The following is a 22445-nucleotide window of genomic DNA, read 5'->3' on the forward strand; positions in this document are numbered from 1 at the left end:
TAACAAACTTACTCGAGTACCATCTCGACACCCAGGAATATCTGAAGAAAGGTGCTAAAGCATCTAAAACAAGTCAACATGACAAATAGAAGAAGGCCAAATTTTCTTACAAACATTTGAAACTTCCTCTGGAAAGTGGGGAAACCCACAATCGACGCTCTGGGAAATTGTCTAGGGTCAATTTTATTCTGACTTTTTCCGTCTATTGCTTAACCAAAAAGCTACCTTAGATGAAGATGAAGAGGTGTAGAAGAAATTTCCCTTGACATTTTGAAAACAATATCTTAAAAGTAAGCCATCTGAATTAGATGAATGAATACAATAGAGTAGGATAATTATTAATTAACATAGTTTCCGACGGCAACGTGAAGCTGATTTAAAACATCCAAGGATTTATTCTAAACATCTAAAACTGTTTAAGCGCAAATTCATCTTTTGACTTTTTGTCACTATTGGGTAATTTTTTGAAAAGCCAGTTTTTAAAATTTGTTTATCTGTTCTCGTTTTGATTCAGTCAGGGAATAAAGCAACATATTTTTAAATAGCTGATAAAAGATGTCAAACATTATGTTCATAACTCATTTTCCTGACGTCTTCATATTTTCTGACTTGCAACCGATTCCGCCATTGTTGTGCTCAAGCTGCAGTTCTTTTTGCACTGCTTGATTAGCAGTCTCTGTGAACAAATCGTCATCATCGCCAGTTCTGTTCACTCCGTCTTTGCGGAAATACTTCACAATCACTTTGCCCATTTTGTCCAACACTAGTAGGAATCTTTCCAGCTGTATTTGGACCTACAGGTTAGCAACTATAAATTGGTTAATTAGGCGCTTAAGACTATCATAGTTACTGAATTAAACTATGTTTATCTTTAGAGTTCAAGTCGTTCGTTTATGTTCCAAATTTGTCTACTCTGATTTTTTAAATTGCCCTCGAAGTTTGAAGCAATTATTGTAAACGTGTACTAGATTTTCGATTAAGCGTTTTGTTCTAGAACATTCCTTCGATTTCATTTCTCCAGTGACTTTTTCACGCTTAACTTTTTATTTTTGTGTGACGTAAATCGCTCTTTTTGCACCCAATATCTAGGCTACAGCCCACTCAAAAATCAAATTGCCCCGCCTGTCGTTCGAGAGCAATTTGTCCTACGTTAGTTGGTGTATGTTTATTAATAAAACGAAGTTTGTAGCAATATATTAGTCCTGTCTGTCTTTTCATGCGATTTTTCGCTTGACCAATTATTTGCCTGACCCATTTGACTTTTCGTCCTCAAAAATGGGATAAACAGGTAGCGCCCAGCGGGCATTAAGTGCTCTTAGAGCCTTTCAGCTCACTAGTCTCCAAGTATGCGATTCAAAGAAACTGTTGCCCCCCCCATCAGCCCCCCCCCCCCACCACACTGTTGCCCCCCCCCATCAGCCCCCCCCCCGTGGCTAGCTACTGCCCCCCCCCCCCACCGTGGCTAGCTACTGACGAAGCCAACCGCTCGCCGGTCGTTTGAGACCAATTCGCCCGACGTTAGTCGGTTATGTTTCTTAAGTTGACCTTACCTCAAGCAGGTTGAAACCCGCTTTCGGGGCTTTGTTTGAATTTAGAATATATATTTTAGGACTTGAGCTGTTTTAAGCAGGAGTTTCTATCATTTCAAATAGTCTAAACCATAAGAGATTAAATCCTGTATTTATCAGTATTTTTTGTTGCATGGTCTTTGACTCTATTGCACATAGCTCTATTGCAAATTTCAAGCACATCATTATTGCACGCACTTTCGATTGGCTACTCGTTCCTTCAATTAAATGAGATACCCAAGTTTTGTTAAGTTTCAACATAGTGTCATTAATTAATATTCCTATGTAGACAGTCAGAAAACAGCTGGAAAGATTCCTATTAGTTTTGTGTATTGTATAAGGTAGTCGTAGAGTGAGAGGAAAGTGAGGCCAGCCCAGAGTCCCATTTGGGCACCGACATTGCTGATGAGGGTAAATTCAGTGTAGGAACTGATCTCAGACATCACTGTCACATCCGAAGAGCCTTGAACAGAAACGGGAATAAACTATAGCACTTTATTGTAACTAGGGTAACTAGGGGGAACTAGAAAAGATCGGAACTATTGCTTTTTTTGCCTCATCGAACAAGCCTATCGGAAAATGACACTCAAATAAAACGATTAGTTGTAAGTGTTGCTATTTTATCAATTGGGGGTTGGAAAATAGCGTTGTAACCAGGGGTTGCATAAAAGTACTAGGGGGGGGGGGGGTCGGGGCAAACAGGGAAGATTCAATTTGATATTGACAAAAATATTATTGTTCTGATCTTATACACCAATCTGATTCACAAGTGTTATCAAAATTTATGAGCTTTTATATAAATTTGAATTTTTTATAATAGAAAAAGTTTCCCAAACCAGACTTGATTTTTATTGATCAAAATAACATTGACAAGCTGAAATAACTCCGAACAATTTTCTAAACAGGTTAAAAGGAAAAACAGGAGTTTGAAACTTTTTGTTTTTACGCTTTTTGTGCGACTACTGTGATCGTAAATTTTAATTTCAATCAAAAATTAGTTTTTTCGATTAAATTGTAGTAAGATATCTTTTGTTTGACTGTCTGTTTGTTTTGGTACATAGATGAAAATGTGACACTTGATAGAAAATGTGAATCTCTACAGCTCAATATTTGAAAAATCACAGGCTAAAATTTGTCGAGAAATCTATTCCGATCATCTATATTCACTGAGCTTTTGCTTTGAAGAAAAATTTAATCAACTTAAAATATTTTATTCGAAAAGTATCATAAAGTTGGAGTTCGTATGTCTTTAATTTCTCTCGAAGATAAGCAATTATTGTAAACGTGTGCGTTATTTTCACGATTCCACGAGGAATATCGGGGTTCTACAGGTTTTTACGAAACGAAGAGGAGCATTGAGATTCTACATGTTTTTTTATAACTGAAGACATGACTTGAAATTTGACTTTTGTTTTCGAACAGTGACTTCTGTTTTAGACCGCTTACTTCTGCTTTCGAACAATGGACTTTAAAAGTAGCTTGGTTTGTGATGCATAGTAATTAGGAACTGATGGTAATATTCAAGAAGAGAAGGTCATTTCGAGAATTTTCAATCCCATATAAGTCCCTCCAATTTATCTAACTTTTGCCCCTCCTCCCAACTAGACCCACACCTACCCCCCCCCCCTCCACACACAAACACTCACACACACCTACCCCCAACCAACTAACTCCCCCTGCTTACCCCACCTACCTACATACACACCTACACAATTCTCACTAAAAATTGATTATTTGCTGTATATTGCTTTTTATTTTTTTTTCATGTTTTTGAAATATGTATGGTTATATAAGTTTTCATTGTACCGGCTATGTTTTTATGCACAATTTTCACTCGACTGTTTTGACTTTTCGAGTGACTTTTACGCCCATGATTTTTTGCATTTTACGTCATCTAAAATTCCCTCCTAATCGCAATTTCAAGCTGCTTAACTCAATTGGCGGCAATTTAATACTAAAAGTCAATTGATAAGTGCGCGAAAATTGGTGTCATTTTTTCACTTTGAATCTTAATAGTGGTAATCATTAACATCTAATGAGGTTATTTGAAGCCCCCTAGTGCATTTCTTAGTCTCATTTAGGCTGCCCCCCTCCCACCGACTGAAGCAGGTTGCAACTGATTAGAGCTCCCACTAATCGTTCGAGAGCAATTCTTCCGACATTAATCGGTTATGTTTTGATAATCTTTTTGTTTTCCCTTTCCATAAAAAATAGAAAAAATAATACTTTTTACGAAACTACTTGACAATGGTTAGTTCTTTGTGACAGTGTTTCAAAAAGTTATAGTAAGTTTCATTGTGAGCTAAACTAGAGAAATAACTAGACAATTTTAACCCGTATGTACAACCCTCCTGCTTGACCAAAATGAAGATCAGTTCTAATTCATTGGTGAGTTGAACTGGAGCCAATCTAAGGACAACAGCTCCACGAATTTGCTTATTTGGTTGTTTATTTCAACTAAGATTTGTTGTGCTTGCTTTTTTCTATAGTTGAATAATGGCAAGTGCTTCACCTCGGAAAATATGCAGCTTTGTAAATCCCTGCTTAGCCTCCACAAGGGCTTGTGTGTACACTTTATCTTCACACTTTGAAGTGACATCTTGGCCCAAGTTACAGAGAAGAATTTTTCCAGCTTCCACCGCGTCCAGGTACTTATTTGTAGCGTGCTTAGCGGGCACTTTGTAACGTGAAGAGTTTTTCTCCAATTCCAGGAGCAGTTTAGCTAATCACAGGTGGCTTCTGATATAATTGATTATTATGTTGTAATTCGCTTTGAATTGAATATAATTTAAATGGATTCTAGCAAATAAAATCAATATAACTAAGAATTTTTCTCACTGGCAAATAATACAGCAAACAAAAGATTTCTCAGGAGTAAATCTTGATTGATCAAAACAGTCAGTTCAATTATAGGCAATAATTAGGATCATGGAATCAAAAAGACAAAATCAAAACTACCCCTTTGTCACTTTTGGCCGGGAGTATCTTAATTCTCGAAATTTTACCTAAATAAGACTAGCTTGAGTTAGTTTGTCTAAAAACAGCATTTAAAATCCTCATAATAATTGTTCCGACCCCTCTTGAGGGCGAAGGAACTATATACTCAAATGGGTTTTTTTGTTTAGTCAATTTTGGCCGATTGATACATCGTTGAGAGCTGAGACTGGTATCATTAGAAAGCTTGTCCAGCGTAGAATCTGGAATTAAAAACTTTTTTTTAATTTTGTTTTTTACAGGGAGTTATCGAGGTTTAAATTTTGAGAAAATAGAGTGAATTCCGGTGAGATTATATTCACATTTTCCGGAATTTTTGACTAAAACTTTGCCAATTTTGCTAAATGTTTGTTAATTTTTTAAGAAAGTGTTCTGGATTTTTGTTTATAAGGACAAAAAACTTTATTGTTATTAATTTTTTTGTCCAAAATTCTGGCTAAAATTTTCAAAATTAAGAAATTTTTATCAAAAACGGCACGAAATAAGTTTCTTTAGTCCAGTTTGATTAAATTTACAGGATGTACAGACCCAAACACCACTAACACAGTCTTCTTGGACTCAAAATGGAGCTTTTTCTACTTCTAATTCCGTTGAGAGTGCTCTGTAAGTAAAACTTTGCCGTTTTATGCTAAACTTATCCGTTGATTATCAAAAACGCAGCATCTATTTTTGAGTTTCTAACTAACAAAATATCAATGTCTAGAACATTCGAATAATTAAGTGTTCCAAATGGACAAACAGCATTAGCAGTGCTAGTTTTGGATCAATCTTGGACTGGTATAATTCAAAAATATTTCGGATTGTAATCAGTCATACATTTCATACCAAAACTCAGTAAAGATAGGTCCAATTGGATTCCTAAATGGTTCCAGATTGTTTTTTCTAGTTGATTACTTGAAAGCTAATGTTCGTTATGACTTTTAAAAGTATTTGATTTTTAAATAAATAATGACTTATTGAACTTTGCCTCTATTTTTCTCTTAATTTGGTCATTTTGTAGCTTATTGTCAGCAATGAAAGAATGATTTTTCTTTCTTTGGAATCGATTTCAATCTTTATTGCGGTTTTACGCCTTAAGCTATGGTTTTCTGGCTTTGAATTTACTAGATTTCACATTTTTTCAAAATTTTTTAGGTATTTGCCCATTTTTCACGTTTTCTATTTTTGTCACACTGTCACGGTATTGACATTTCGTATATCACATTATTGGCTTTCAACATAAGGAACAGTTAAAAATTTTAAAATCCTTGAAGATATAGCTTCTGATTTTAACGACTTCGACACAACTTTCTGGAAGAATTTATTTGAATTTTTAAAATTTTGTCTTTAACTGTCCTTTTTACTTTGTCTTTTTAGTCGTATGAAAATTTCAGTACAAGGACCTGGTTTCATTGGTTTTTCTTGGAAGAATAGATGATCCGATGTTCTGATATTAGTAGATAGCTGATGGCTTTCATGACTCTGAAAACAATTAATTTATAAATTAAAAAAAACACACTTTATTTTCGCACTTTTGCTCCTTTTATTGTCTGTTTAATATCAAGTCTCGTTAATTACAAATATGACAATATTATTGTCAAAGGAACGTTTCAAGAGGGATTGGTGTCACACAATCTAAAGTTTTGAAAGAATTCGTTGACTTTACTGACTTCGACACGGAAAAAAGTAAATTAATTTTTGACATGTTTGACGTTCTTTTTATAGACGTAAGACGTATTCTGGATAAATTCAAATCTCAAAGGCTTGCTTTGGAAGAATAAAAGAACCTATTTAATTATTTTATTCTGTAATTAATGGCGTTCATGTCTTTGGAGATATTTTTTTCGAAAAAAAGCTAAAGTGTTACTTAATTTTGCATTTTTTCTTCATTTTCATCTACTTAATACCCAGCCTCATTAATGAGAGGTTACATAATACATTATCGGTGCCCGCAGGAAGTGCAAGCGAACATTTTTTGACGGCCATAGTATGGCTTTACGGTTTCGAAAACGTTTTCTGCCAAGTTTTAACTAATTTTTTATTTGTTGTCTTTTTGATGTTCTTTTTTAACCGCATAAAAAATTGAATAACTACAAGGCTTAATTTCCCTCTATATAGGCATTGGTAATCGTAAACCTATAGGATATTTTTGTTGATTTCTGATGGTTTTTACTACTTTGAAATTAATTGTTTTTTTAAAAAAAAGCGATTTTTACAACTTTACTGTTTTTGTTCTTTATTGTCTAATTATTACCAAGCCTTTTTATTGATTAGTCCCATATTTTTTCTGGTGAATTAAAAGTTATTTTGTTTAATATCAGTTTTATCTGACGCTGTTTTGACTTTGATATTAAGTTTTGTTTTTTTAAACGGACATGAAGTTTTTGTTGTAATTAATTTTTGTTGTTGTTGCTTGATTTTGCTGTTCGTCTTGACTCGCTTTCTTAATATTTGCACATCTCATCAATCTAATGCACCATCATTCACTCCACCTCTGAGTTATTTGCTTTGGAGGCTATCTGCTCCTTTATACACCAATTTTAAAAAAATATATTGAATTTTTGGGTTTTTCTATGTTCCTCATTTGGTAGACAATTATGCCAAAATTGTGGATGAGCGGAGTCGGAACCTTATGTGCAATTGCACATTACCGAGTCGCCTTGTTTATATAGATATCGATTTTGCCAATCCTAGTGGAACTGAACAAATGTTTAAATTGTAATTGTGTAATAGAATTTTGCAGGATTACTAATTTTGAAACATGTCCTCAATCTATTGCAAGATAGCCTGCGCGGTCCGATTTCAGATTGTAGTGGAAATGAACAAACCGTAGGCGAGAGAGCTATTTTTAAAAAACATGATAATCGGTCCAGATTGACAATGAAAATTCCGTCGTCCGTTCACCCATGAGATCATTATTTCTTAACCATAACTATGGCTCTCTTCATGATTCGGATGCAAAAATTATCTTAGATAAGAGGTCGACTTTTGAAAAGATCCTGGTCGAACGACATCGGATATGAAAAGACCTTGAGTTCACCGACGAAAAGACTTAGTGTTGAGATTATTTAAGTTCTCGACCTTGCAATTAAAGTAGGTGAAGATACCCACTCACGCCTTATCTTTATATTTGTATTTTAATATGGTCACCTTTAAAGGTAACCGAAGCGGCTGCTTTTTTGGGTACATTTAGAATAAATGCATTTGGTTTCTTTTGTTATCAGAAGCTGGCCTAAGAAGAACTGAGCGTCATTCAGGGTGGGAAAGTTAGAGACTTGCTGCTTGTGGTTGTACACAGATTGGAAACAGGGCTGTTTGCATCTGGCAGCAATGCATGCATCCGCCATCTCAGATATCAATTGAGAGTCTAACTCGTCTTTCTCTTTGAATCCGCATAACTTTGTGCTGAAGTATCTGAAAAGACACTATAGAACCGAAAAGCTGTTTATACCTGAAGATATTTTTAAGGGCATCATAAACATGACCAGTTATCTAATAACGCGTCATTACGCCTTGAGTATTTTTAACGTCTGATAGACTGTTTATATAGTTTTCACACAAATTTCAAACGAAATCTGCTGGCCATTTCAATACCTGTACTCTTTTTTTTGGAAAAAACTGTGATAAATCCTCGAATTATGCACAGGAGCATTATGTTATTAAGAAATAGTTCTGAAATGTATTTTTGCCACTTAATCTTTCAAAATTTTCAAGTAAACTAGAACGTACAGCTGGTTTGGTCAGCTCACGACACACTGCGTGCACTCGAACAACTCCGTCAATAGAGATGCGCACTGTAATTTCATCATTAAAACAATTTTTTCCAAGAAAGAGAAATGACTCTTGGGCTCATCAATACTTGAGCTTATCTTGTTCATCGAAAACACAAAACACTCTTTAAAGTGACTTTTTTGCAATTTTTAATCCGTCCCTCTGATGCATTCTAGTGTGGTTTTTGAATCCATCAAAACATCGTTTATTAGATTTTATGACAATTTTGGGGATTCTTTTGTTCTTTTTATTGGCCTCATGACAGCTACCTTTTAGGTATTGTTTTCATGCATGCCGTGCACTCAATCTTGATTTTAATTTAAGTTCAATTCGTTTTTTGGTCCATGAAAATCCGACATTTTGTCAGAGCATAATAACTCGGCAAACAGTGAAAGAATAAAGTGGTTTATTCATTTTTTCTGTTTAAGAGAAGAAACCCTAAATTGAATTTTTCTTAAAACTTCAAATTTTCATACCTTTTTTCTTGCCTTAGCGTAAAGCGCGTTTATGGAGCACGAATGAAGATTAAAGAGCAGAAATCTTGCTGTACGTAGATTTTTGGTACAATAGTGTATTCTATATAATTTTGAATGTTTATTAGCTTTTGTTACTGGGATAAAAACGCAAAAATTATATTGTCCTGAACAAAAAAAACATTGTCTTGCATCAAATAACTACTGTTAAGTGTCACAAATCAAAGAAGAACTATTGACTTTGAAAATATTTTTGTTGACTGAAACAAAGTGCAAACAAATTGACAATTTTTACCTTTTTTTGTTGCTTTTCTACAACTTTCTCACTGGAGGGACTGCATACATTTTAATCAGTTTTTTGCAATGATTAAAGAAAAGTTCGCAAAAGCAGCTCGCGAAATGAACCGTTCTTGATCGGTTGACTTGTGATGCTCCAAGGTAACAACCATGCAGCATTTCAGTTATAAATCAGATATACCTAGATGCTGAACAGTTGACGAGCTGCTCGAATGTCTGGTCATAGCAATGGAGTTTACACAGTGAAACACTGTATTGATGGCTGAATTGCGCACTGTTCAGTACTGTCCCAGTTTGTATACAGCTATCAGAGTACTCGTCATCATCGCCCCTCAATGTGTTGACTTGGTCATATTCGATGGTCACCATTTGACCCCCAACAACATCTATTCCAGATTCCTGCGCAACGGAATTTGTAATTATTGCAGTCCAGATCTGGAGTGCAAAAGTGTAAAGTGCGCGTGTGTGTGTGTGTGTGTGTGTGTGTGTGTGTGTGTGTGTGTGTGTGTGTGTGTGTGTGTGTGTGTGTGTGTGTGTGTGTGTGTGTGTGTGTGTGTGTGTGTGTGTGTGTGTGTGTGTGTGTGTGTGTGCGTGCGTGCGTGCGTGCGTGCGTGCGTGCTTGTGTGTGTGTGTGTGTGTGTGTGTGAGAGAGAGAGAGAGTGCATGAGATAGAAAAACGTTTTGACTATCCTCTGGTATGATTGGGTGGTTGGGGTGGGTGAGAGTGACTCTTGCTCCAATGTACAGTTCTCCAGTCCAGTAAGACCACTTGTCATTTGGTAAATATAACAGCAACTCAATGCCCCACAGGAAACCAGACTGCTCTGTCATTGTTATTTCCAGGATTTTGTTCACTTCTGATGATCACACAAGAAGGTGTTGTCACATTGCATCCTTGTAATTTTAATTCATAGTTTTAATAGTCATGTTCTTATCTTTTGCCATGTGACGTGGATGTACCTTGTGTCAGTTCTTGGTCAAACTCCACTTCGAGCTGGCTAAATGGACAAAAACTTAAAAATACCTAAAAAACACTTAGGCAAATAACGTTATAGCTAAAATCTATTGTTACAAAAATATAATTCTTTATTAAAATATATTACAGCAATTATGAAAAATACGAGTTTGTCGGTAGTGGGGCTCGTGTTAGGAGTTTTACCCCAAAATGCTTTAACGGATATCTATCCAGGAAACTCGCTAGCTCAAGTTCTGTGATCAATGACAATCAGCTATTGTTCGCATGCTCCAAACGACCATTTATCCGCTTTACAGTTATTAATGCTACCAGGTCGCCATTCCTATTTTAGGGTGGTCGGAAGTTTTTTATACGAATGCTGTATGTTTGTCTACCTACCATCAAAACATATAAGTGATATAAGACGGTGTGTTGTCTTTCTTAAACGAAACATTTGTGATCACTTCAGTTTGTTTAAATTCTCTCATCTATTAGACTTCGTGTATTAATAACTTAAAGTTTGGCATCACTTGCTGTGTTTTGTTTAAAATTTTCGAAATTTGGTGGAACAATGCGATGGGACAATCCTAGTTTGTGACAAATTCCATAGCTGTCAGACACAAACTCTGTGAAGTAGTCCATGCAATCTAAAACACAATCAACCAACACACTACTAGCTTAAAAACACAATTTAAAAAGTGAGCAGAAAATAAAAGTTTTAGCCTGTTTATTTAGGAATTGAGCGTCTTATTTGCGGCAAAAATAGGTGGTCTCCTGTCCCACGTAATATCAATTTTCATTGGACACCTCGTTGAATACTAATACTCTGGAAAACTAAGTTCATATTTAAAAAAAATGTTTTTGGTATTTGACAAATGTTTTAATATCCCTTTGATATTTTTATGCAACTTTCAAAGCAGTTTGAAAGATCAGTGGTGACCTTTCCACTTTTCTTTTGCTTGGGAGAAAACTCATTAAGATAATTTTTTCCATGGCTCTTCTTTTTTCTAATGGATTTTGGTTGAATGAACAAAAAAGTTGTATCACAGAACGCACATCTAGTTCTATAAAAATCTCAGCCGATTAAAAATGAGAATTCTAATGAAAAACAAACGTAGGGGAACTATTTTTTACATAGACCACATCTTTCGCAAAATTACTTTCATTTCCATTGTAAGTAAACGAAGTTGTCCTAAAGATACTTAAGTATTGAGATCAAAGATACCATATCCCACATCCATATTTTAGAGATACTTGATTTTTTCTAAACAATGCAGATAAATTCTGTTTAATATTTTTGTTGACATAAGAAGCCGCAATCATAGAACTTCAGCATTAGAACTTCGGTAGCGATCTGTACATGTACTTCGCAACCCAATTCGGTAGTAGTACGAAAACCATGCTCAAAGTCATTTGGAAATCTGCTTCTGGTTTAAACAGATATTACTTTTTCAATTTATGATACATTGTGTGGCTTATGAAATAACTGATGACTTAAAATTGAATTGTAAATTTGGTCTCACATATTTATTGAGACGCTTCTGTATCTGAAGTTCAAGCTCATAATGCCTGAATAAAGCTTTGTATTATTGTTCCTACCCACTTACTGGGGGAAGAACTATTTGTCAACTGTTTTTTTTTGTTCAGAAAATTTTCGCGGGAAGATATATGTATCGTACAGTTATGAGTGGTATCATTAGAATGCTTGTCCAGCTTAAAATCTAGAATATCAAATTTAAAAGATTTCTTCTTCAATTTCTTTTTTTACCAGGAGTTACGGATGTTTAAAAGTTTGTCAACGCTAGGTTCCGTTGTTTTGCTCACATTTTTCCAAATTTTTGCAATCTGCTCGAAAATTTCAATCTATTTTGCTAACAATGTGATAAAATTCACAACAATAGTCATTTTCATTTAAAGTTTAAAGATAAAAGAGAGTTGTTGAATTGTTTGAACCAATATTTAATATAAAAATTCTTGTGTAACAATTTGAAAACTTAGCAAATTTTTCGTTTTTCATGAAAAATGGCCCCAAATATGCCTATTTATCCCTCTTTGTCCAAATTGACCGGTAGTTCAGACATACAAATTGCTGAAACGATCATCATTTACACAGATGAGGGCTATTTTACCTCTGGTTCCTATGAAAGTGTTCTGGAAATAACAATTTGGCCGTTTTTCGCTAATTTGTTTCCGTTTTTATTGAAAATGCATCATTTAATTTTTAATATACTAAGAATTTTTTAACGAAACATTTATTTTGCAATCATTTGCAACAATTGCTTGTTTTGGACAGTCTAGCAGTAAAAACAAGGCCAGTTTTGGTCTCACCGTTGATTTTTGCAACCAAAAAAGAATTGCATTGTCTTTTGACTCTGTCCATTTTATATTATTTTTTGCATTTTTCCCAATTACAGACACTCCTGTTTTTTTTTGAAATTATTTCAATAGGAAGTCCCAATCATGTTAAAAAAGGCATAGAGAAAGTATTGTGTTTTTTGTGAGTAAAGCTCATGGATTTTATGGATCCCAAATGTGTTTTCTCAAAGTTTTAATGAATTCTTCAGTTTTGCTTTGCCTGGAGTTTGTGTTTTTTATATAGCTTTATGACGGAGTCTAGACAGTCAAAACATTTATTTGCATCTACGGAGCTACTATAGACTCTATCTAATGCGTTCAGTTGAAACCTAATGACTTTTCGCTACTATAATTGAATAATTAGCCAAAAATTGTAATTCATTTTTGATATAATATTTTTTCTGTCTATTTGGCTAATTTGGTGTTATATTTGAAACAATTATTGGTTTTACTGGGCAATTGGCAAAAGATAGCAAATGCAGTTTTTTCTAATCGTGGTTTTTAAAACTCAAAAAATATTTGTATTGTAATGAGGCGCTCTTTTTTAAAAAAATTTGTTGCCTATTTTTTTATGTTAAGAACACACCATAATGATTTTAAATCTCAGATTAATTAAAGGCCAAAAAAGATTACGTGCATATGAAAACCAATGAAATTACATTCTACTTTCAGCGAACAGCTTAAGTTTTTTAGTCTTCAAATTATGTTTTCGTAAGGAATGCGTAAAATTTTGAGTTGTGCCTGTATTCGTTTTTGCTTTTTACTCCTCTGATTTAGCCTATGTAATGATATGTGCAAAAAGCAGAAAAATGATCAATAGATTATTTTTAGTGGAAAGATTATGTTCTGTATTACTCATGATTTTTTAAAAAAATGTTTTTAAAAGATTATTTGTTCTTTTTTCAGATTTGCCAATTTTGTCTTATTTCCCGCTACTTGTAGCATTGTCTCAGCAAACCAAGAGTTTACATTAGGCGAGTTAACATTTAGTCTTCATTACTAATTCGTCAATTAACTGACGGTTTTTTGCGTTGAACCTACGACTTTTAAAATTTTTTTGTTTCTCATTACTTTCCATTTTTTGTATTTCTTCCTTGTTTCGTTGTCCGGTTAGCACATTTATAAAAAGCTGCATAACACATTTTTTGTTATTTAGAGTTTTTTGAGAATAACTTTCGATTTTAAACCATTCGACGCCGTTTTCTTGCATTAATTGACTTTGATTTTTGCCTCTCTTTGTTTTTTTGTGTTGTATGGACAATCTGGATAACCAGTGGTCTGAATGGTTTTCTACGGAGGCATAAATGAGCTTTTTTAATTGTTTCCGTTGATATCTAATGGTTTTCAGTACTTCGAAATTAGTTGTTTTCAAAAAGAGTTCGAGTATTTTTTTAAATTTGCGCTCTATGTTTTTGCCTTCATGTTAATTATTCTCAATAAAGCGATGTCAACTATCTTTTCTGGTGAAATAAAAGTCAATTTGTTGAATATAGATTTTTTTCCGATTGTGTTTTGACGTTTTAAAGCTTTTAATTAAAAAAGAAGCAGCAGACATTGAGTTTTGGTCGTAATTACTGCTTGTCTTTAATTGATTTCGTTGTCTGTTTTGTCTCCTGGTCTCCTTAATAACGGTTGTCATCGGCCCTCTAATGCGGCATCATTTAATTTTATTGCGATTTGGTTCGAAGGCATTTTTAAAATGTATGCATCAACTGTTTTTGAACAATAAAGAGTTTTTGAAATTGTTCTATCTCTTGCTCATTTGGTAGACAATTAAGTCAAAATTATAATTGAGCGGGGTCGGAACATTACGTGCGAACGCACATAACTGAGTCGTCTTCTTGTTTTGTTTCAGAAAATGGGTCGTCTCATGTTAATCGAATTCCATAACAATTTCATAATTTTATCTAAAATTTGCCAAAAAACAACAAAGAAACTTTCCAGTGGTCCTTTATAGAGCCATATAGTGACGTTCAAACTGTTATTTTTAGTGACTTCCTTATGAGTTTTTAGCGGTCTGCGTAAGCTGCTTGTGTAGATAATGGTTACTGAATTCTCAAATTCTTTAGGAAATCTTTTCCTTAAAGTCGACGACAATATCACAAATAGGCCGAAATTAAAGTGCTAAACAAATTGGTCAGTTCAAAAGCACCATATCATTGAAAATTGGTATATCTGAGTCCTTAAATTATCCCCCCCCCCACACACACACATATATAGACACACACACACACACACACACACACACACACACACACACACACACACACACACACACACACACACACACACACACACACACACACACGCACGCACACACAATCACACACACGCACACACAGACAATCACACACACACACACAATCACACACGCGCACAAACTCGCACACACACAATCACACACACACACACAAACACACACACACACACACAAACACACACAGGCACACACACACACTCGCCCGCATACATACACAGACATACAAACACGCACACGCACGCACACACACACCAGACACACACACATACACAGGCACACAAACACGAATACACACACAAGCACACACACACACACAAGCGCGCGCGCACGCACACACACACACACACGCACGCACACATGCACACATAAAACACACACACACCAGACACACAACCACACAGACACAGGCACACATACACACACACACACACAAAATTATGACACCACATTATGATATATTGACGGTAATTGAAGGGAGCTATACGTTATATAACTTTTAAGCTGTGTGTGTGAGGGGGGTTGGGGATGCGTAAGTAGTAGTGTGAAAATGCCCCCCCCCCCCCCCCCGTTACAATACCGACATGGCTTTTTTTAGGTATCCTTTTCGAGAACTTGTAAAAGTTTTCGAAAAATTTTTTTCTCGTGGTTGGCAAAGACTTGTAATTTATTGTGAATTTGGTGTTGTGAGAGTGGTGGAACTTGTAAATTTTTTGGAAAAAAGTTGTTGTGGTGAATGAGGGAAACTTGTAAAATTTTTCGAAATTTTTGCAAATTCTTTTAAAAATTCTGAATCCTTTTTCTAGTCTAATGAGACTAATGAAGAACTGAAAATCGAAAGTGACTAAACTGATGGAATAGTGAGGTAAGGGAAGAAAAAGATAGTTTAAATTTGATAAAATTTTTGTTCCAATGTAAGAAATTTAATAGTTTTGCGAGTCTGAGACCGAACAAGTGGTGTTAATTTTATGGGTATTATTGCCCATAAGTTTGAATTAACAAGCAAGTGCGAGTTCTGCCTGTATTCGTTTTTTCTTTTTAATCCTCTGATTTAGCCTATGTAATGATATGTCCAAAAAGCAGAAAAATGATCAATAGATTATTTTTAGTGGAAGGATTATGTTGGTTATTACTCATGGTTTTTAAAAATGTTTTTAAAAGATTATTTGTTTTTTTTCGGATTTGCCAATTTTGTCTTATTTCTGGCTACTTGTAGCATTGTCTCAGCAAACCAAGAGCTTAAATTAGGCGAGTTAACATTTAGTCTTCATTACTAATTCGTCAATTAACTGACGGTTTTTTTGCTTTGAACGTACGACTTTTAAATTTTTTTTGTTTCTCACTACTTTCCATTTTTTGTATTTCTTCCTTGTTTCGTTGTCCGATTAGCACATTTATAAAAAGCTGCATATCACATTTTTTGTTATTTTGAGTTTTTTCAGAATAACTTTCAATTTTAAACCATTCGACGCCGTTTTCTTGCATTAATTGACTTTGATTTTTGCCTCTATTTGTTTTTTTGTGTTGTATGGACAATCTGGATAACCAGTGGTCTGAATGGTTTCCTACGGAGGCATAAATGAGCTTTTTTAATTGTTTCCGTTGATATCTAATGGTTTTCATTACTTCGAAATTAATTGTTTTCAAAGATAGTACGCGTATTTTTTTAAATTTGCGCTCTATGTTTTTGCTTTCATGTTAATTATTCTCAATAAAGCGATGTCGACATAAAAGTCAATTTGTTGAATATAGATTTTTTTCCGATTGTATTTTGACGTTTTAAAGCTTTTAATTAAAAAAAGAAGCAGCAGACATTGAGTTTTGGTCGTATTTACTGCTTGCTTTAATTGATTTCGTTGTCTGTTTTGTCTCCTGTTCTCCTTAATAACGGGTGTCATCGGCCCTCTAATGCGGCATCATTTCTTTTTATTGTGATTTGACTCGAAAGCCTTTTTAAAATGGATGCATCAACTGTTTTCGAACAATAATGAGTTTTTGAAATTGTTCCATCTCTTGCTCATTTGGTAGACAATTAAGTCAAAATTATGGTTGAGCGGAGTCGGAACATTACGTGCGAACGCACAATACTGAGTCGTCTTCTTGTTTTGTTTCAGTAAATGGGGTCGTCTCATGTTAGTCGAATTCCATAACAATTTCATAATTTTGTCTAAAATTTGCCAAAAACAACAAAGAAACTTTCCAGTGGTCCTTAATAGAGCCATATAGTGACGTTCAAACTGTTATTTTTAGTGACTTCCTTATGAGTTTTCAGCGGTCTGCGTATGCTGCTTGTGTAGATAATGGTTACTGAATTCTCAAGTTCTTCAGGAAATCTTTTCCTTAAAGTCGACGACAAAATCACAAATAGGCCGAAATTAAAGTGCTAAACAAATTGGTCAGTTCAAAAGCACCATATCATTGAAAATTGGTATATCTGAGTCCTTAAATTATCCCCCCCACACACACATATATATAGAAACACACACACACACACACACACACACACACACGCACACGCACAATCACACACACACACGCACACAGACACACACAATCACACACACAATCACACACGCACACACACGCGCACAAACACGCACACACACACACACAATCACACAAACAAACACACACACACACACAAACACACACAGGCACACACACAACCGCCCGCATATCTACACAGACACATAAACATGCGCAAGCACACACACACCAGACACACACACATACACAGGCACACAAACACGCACACACACAAGCGCGCACACACACACACACTTACGCACACATGCACACGCATAAAACACACACACACACCAGACACACACACACCCACACAGACACATGCACACAAACACGCATACACACACAAACACACGCGCACAAACACACACACATACAGAGAGGCACACACACACACATACACACACATACACATACACACACACACACAAAATTATGGCACCACATTATGATATATTGACGGTAATTGAGGGGAGCTATACGTTATATAACTTTTAAGCTGTGTGTGTGAGGGGGGGTGTTAAAACACCTACATGGTTTTTTTTAGGTATCCTTTTCGAAAACTTGTAAAATTTTGTTTCTCGTGGTTGGCAAAGATTTGTAATTTTTTGTGAATTTGGTGTTGTGAGAGTGGTGGAAATTTTTGGAAAAAAGTTGTTGTGGTGAATGAGTGAAACTTGTAAAATTTTTCTAAATTTTTGCAAATTCTTTTAAAAATTCTGAATCCTTTTTCTAGTCTAATGAGACTAATGAAGAACTGAAAAGCGAAAGTGACTAAACTGATGGAATAGTGAGGTAAGGGAAGAAAAAGATAGTTTAAATTTGATAAATTTTTGTTCCAATGTAAGAAATTTAATAGTTTTGCGAGTCTGAGACCGCACAAGTGGCGTTAATTTTATGGGTTTTTTTGCCCATATGTTTGAATTAACAAGCAAGTGTGAAGTATTGAAATTGGAAGTTTGTTGAACTTCATGTCTGGAGAGAAGTTTCAAGTACAGTTTCGAACTGAAAATAGCGCATGAGAATGAATTGGGGACAAAATATCGTGAAAATTGACTGAAAAATTGAAGAAATTTGGGTTTAAAATTTGTCTGAAAATCTGCTAAAAAGTGATTTTATCGCTTTATTACTGTGTCGGGAAATGCCTGATATGGGGGCCTTATTGAATTTTAGTAAATTTACGGTTTGAAAATAGTTTGAGTGGAGCGCTTAAGGTGTATTTTTGAATCAATTTTGCGTCAAAAACAGACAAAATTTTGAAAAAGATTGCAAAAATTGCTGTTTTTTGGTAGTAAAAAGTTTTTAAAAAAATGTTTTTCGCCGCCAATAATTTTTGAATCAATTTTTATAAAATTTTTTTCGCCGCCAATAATTTTTGAATCAATTTTTATACAATTCAAAAAAAACTGTGAAAATATGGTACAAGAAATACTGTCAAGGAATCGGGTTTATATTAAATATTATTTAGTGATAACTTGTAACTACATTGTTTGTTTTTTTTGAAGAAAAAAGGCCAAAAATGTGCAGAAATTGGTAATTTATGAGGTAAGAATGTAGAATAAAATGTTCTATGCTAGTTATTAGGGAGTGGGCAACAAAGTTTTACAATGTGAGAGCTTGCTCGAACAATTAATAATGAGTTATTGGGTGTTGTTTGCATGTTACTTTTTCTTATTCTTATGTAAGTTTTCGTTAATTTTAGGATCTTTTTGAAAAAAAGTGAAAAAAATTGATATTTCTTGGCCGAAGAACGTAGAATAAAGTAATGTTTCTTAGTTGAAACTTAATTTGCAAAGAAATTTTTTTTAACAGCTTGGCGAAACAAATAATAGTGATCAACTGGGTGCTGAATATTTGTTTTTTTGTTATTTTTTATGTTTTTAGAAAAAACTATCACTTTTTGCGAACCAAATGTTCTAAAAGAACAGTCGGCTAAAATAGCTGACGTCGAATTGTACAGTATTCAGTGTATAAAGTCAGTTCAATTATTTGTGCCGAAATTGCGGATAAAAAAAGTGTGAGAGATTACTAACAAAAAGGGCTTTAATTGGACAATTTTGCCGGCGATTAACACATCTATATATCTATGAAAACTTCTTTGAAGTGTTCATGTATGACTTCACTACATGTTAGACAAGACATGGGTGTGGCAACCATAAAATTAGGCTGAGTTTGAGTTTGAGTTCTATTTTTAGCTTATCTGTGCAATCGACCTTGTAAAGACAAAGTAAGGAAAATAGTTTTATTGGTTTTGCTTTTTCTTTAGGATTCAATTCAAAGCAAGCCGCATTTTTTAAATTTCTCTTACTACGTGTTGATACCATTTAGAGTGTATTTCTTGTCCACAACAGAAACAAAGTTATGACTGAAAAACTTTCTTTTCACGATAATAGTGACTTTTACCACGAAATTTCGTGCTCTAGCAAACGAATTGTTGTTGCTTCAGTGAAAGCATACGAAACAACGGGAACATATATTAATCTACGACTCTTCAAAAAAGATTCCGAGCAATTTCGTTTTAACCAAAGAATAACTCTCTCAGCTGCTGAATTCGATCATCTCGGCCCGAAACTAAAAACGATTCAAGATCTATCGTCTCGAGGAACTGCAAAGAAAAATAAACGAAGGCAACAATCTGTTTATGAAACTGATCTCGAAGATAAACCTCAGTGCGAAGGTGGAAGAGAAAAAAAATTACGACAAAAAATAACATAAAGCAAATGAAAGTGTCAAAGAAAATTAATTAGCAAAATGGTGGAGTCAATGGTTGAGCGCACACCGGAAGATATTCGCCAGTTTGCCAAACAATATAGTTACTTTATATGTCGAAGTGAGCCTATATTTGACCATACAGTAAAAAAGAACTTTGCCTACAGCTTGCATATGATTGACGATTTTTTTAAAGTACCTGGATCTCATTATCATGTTATTGCCTCCAATGATCAACTTCCTGATTCTTTCAAGTCTACAGCATCCAAAACATTCATTATACCTTGTCTCTTCACCTGTTTCAATCTACTTAATAAAATTAACTTAACAAATACAGTTTTTTGGGGAGAAATAATGAACAAAATTAACGAAGCGGTGAATTACAACGAACAACACCAAATGCACTTTGCAAACTCTAAGAGGAAACTACCTAACGTTGATTGTGTTTTTACTAATAGTTTTCAAACTCAAACTGACTTTTTGCCTAATTGTACGATTGATAGATGCTAAATTGTTTATGATGGTGGTCTTTACGGTGAGCTTTCCAAAATACTTGATATATTAAATAGTGGCTATGGTTGTTTGAATGTTGACAATAGTTTAATTTTTATAAATTTTAATATGGAATCGAAATCTTCTAATTAAAATTTGTGTTCATTGTTGTTTTCGAGGAAAGAACTGAGCAAAAAAACGCTAATTAAAATGTTAGAGCATATGATTAGCAAAGCGTAGCAAATCATTATGGTTCATATTCAACAATAAAGGATATTCGTAACCAAACATCACATGCGCAAAATAAATGCAAAAAATTCCACAGAGTTTTGAGTTTTGATTTTGAACTGGTTGAAGCTTGAGTAGTTGAGTTACTTCATTGTAAAACTGTACCAGACGGGAATACATTATTTGGTAGTTTTGTATCGGGATTCCAACCGGGTCAGCCAAAAAAACTTTGTTTTCATAAAACAAAATAACCATCTAATGACTTCCTTCTAATTGCGCTGGTGAGGCATTAACTATAATAAATCCTTCTCTTGTTAGCTTTGGGAAATTGTCCGCAGCAAAATCTCCATAGAAATAATATTTAAAATGAATACATTTTCCCAACAAATAGCGTATTTCATCACTATACATCGGTGGGGTAGGTGATAATTGAGTTCTTTGTCACCTTTCGTTCCGAACTAATATAAAACGTTGAGCTTCTTTTGCCCAGAAAAAAATCTGTACGTTGGCTGCCAATGCTCCGTCAAGTGTAAGTTGAACTGAAATTGAGCTATTTGTAAGTTCTGGATGAATAAAATCATGAGAAGCTTCCTGTGTTGAAGTTAAGTCAATTGCTCAATTGTCCTCAGTTATGCCATGCCCACCTTTGTCAAGAAAATCCAGAGCATCCAGAGTATTGAAGCTAATGCGGTGTTTAAAATTTTTTGAGACCGGAGTTTCGACAATAGGTTGACCATTTCTATAAACAACAATTTGGCTCAAATTGAATTTCTGGTAGTGAAAGAGATTAGTGTGATTAGTTCCAAGGTATTCCTGATTTGTTGCCATCGCAATTCTCATACGCCGTACAGGTTCTTTCGAGAAAATATCCGTATTGCTCCAACTTCTTATTCCAGTTGTAGCTAAAAAAGTTCGTGTCAATACTTCTGTATAGCGATATACGGCAGGTGTTTTTAGTAGAGTTTTTTCAATAGCCGTTAAAACTTGATCCGCTATTGTCATTTTTCTAACGTAGAGATTAGCTTCAATAATTCTAACTTTGTAATGTTTGTTTGACTCTGAAATTACATCAAAATCATTTGTAGACTTTCTAAATGAAATTCGCAGAGTAACACCACTAATTAAGTGTTTATCACAAATTAAAATATCACTCGCCAGCTTTCCAAAAATTAGTTTTCCTGGGAATTAGCAAGAAGAGCTTTTGTGGCCGCTACGTCGTCCGAACGACCGTCGGTGCCATAAATTTTAGCTGGCTTATCCTCGTAATAATATCCCTGACAGGCTAGCCATGTGTTTTTTGCAGTTTTTCCTGAAGAAAATTCCGTTTTAATGAATGCTTTGTGCACATAGTTTCCGTTTGTGTTGGAAATTTTAACACCGTTAGCAGATACAGTGCATTCTGAAAATAAAGAATGTATTGCGTTGTTGCTAAAGTATGGCGCCTCTGTATTTGTAGCATCAGTTCCTGTCCTTAAATCGCCGTCATTGTTTCAGGAGATTTTGCATTCAATTTCAAGGAGAAGTTTTTGTAAATCTATGAAATTGTTCCTATCGCCCAAAACTTCGAACTCAAGCATTGGACCGTCCGGGGAGTAGGAAAGTCCCACTTTTTCAGTAAAAGCATTGTCAAAATTAATAAGCAGAGGCTGTTTTTAAAACAAATCAAGTGTGGTGTGTGTTGCCTCTGCGGGCAGTAAATTAGTAATCATATTGAACTTTAGAAAAGAAATTTGACTGACCTCTCGTAAAAGGCTTCTTCCTACGAATGCCTTGTTTTGGTTTTTCATCGTCAGTTTCTAATTTACGCATTCTTCCTGTTTTTGATCCGCCCACTTGTTTTC

At 34.7% G+C, this 22445-nt stretch overlaps 1 protein-coding gene across 1 annotated transcript in view; it reads right to left on the reverse strand.

Annotated features, from left to right (window-relative positions):
* Nucleotides 1-578: 578 nt before the first annotated feature.
* Nucleotides 579-22445, reverse strand: part of LOC142348381 (uncharacterized) — a 35131-nt gene continuing 13264 nt past the window's right edge. The window contains exons 4-10 of the mRNA XM_075399750.1: nucleotides 10625-10684; nucleotides 9698-9939; nucleotides 9264-9481; nucleotides 7774-7955; nucleotides 4081-4290; nucleotides 1871-2031; nucleotides 579-794 (exon numbers count right to left, since the gene is read on the reverse strand). Coding sequence (XP_075255865.1) covers nucleotides 579-794; nucleotides 1871-2031; nucleotides 4081-4290; nucleotides 7774-7955; nucleotides 9264-9481; nucleotides 9698-9939; nucleotides 10625-10684 — 1289 coding nt within the window. The remainder of the gene's footprint in view (nucleotides 795-1870; nucleotides 2032-4080; nucleotides 4291-7773; nucleotides 7956-9263; nucleotides 9482-9697; nucleotides 9940-10624; nucleotides 10685-22445) is intronic.

Source organism: Convolutriloba macropyga, chromosome 1, assembly GCF_964194025.1.
Source record: "Convolutriloba macropyga chromosome 1, txConMacr16.3, whole genome shotgun sequence".
In the NCBI taxonomy this organism is placed as follows: Eukaryota; Metazoa; Xenacoelomorpha; order Acoela; family Convolutidae; genus Convolutriloba; species Convolutriloba macropyga.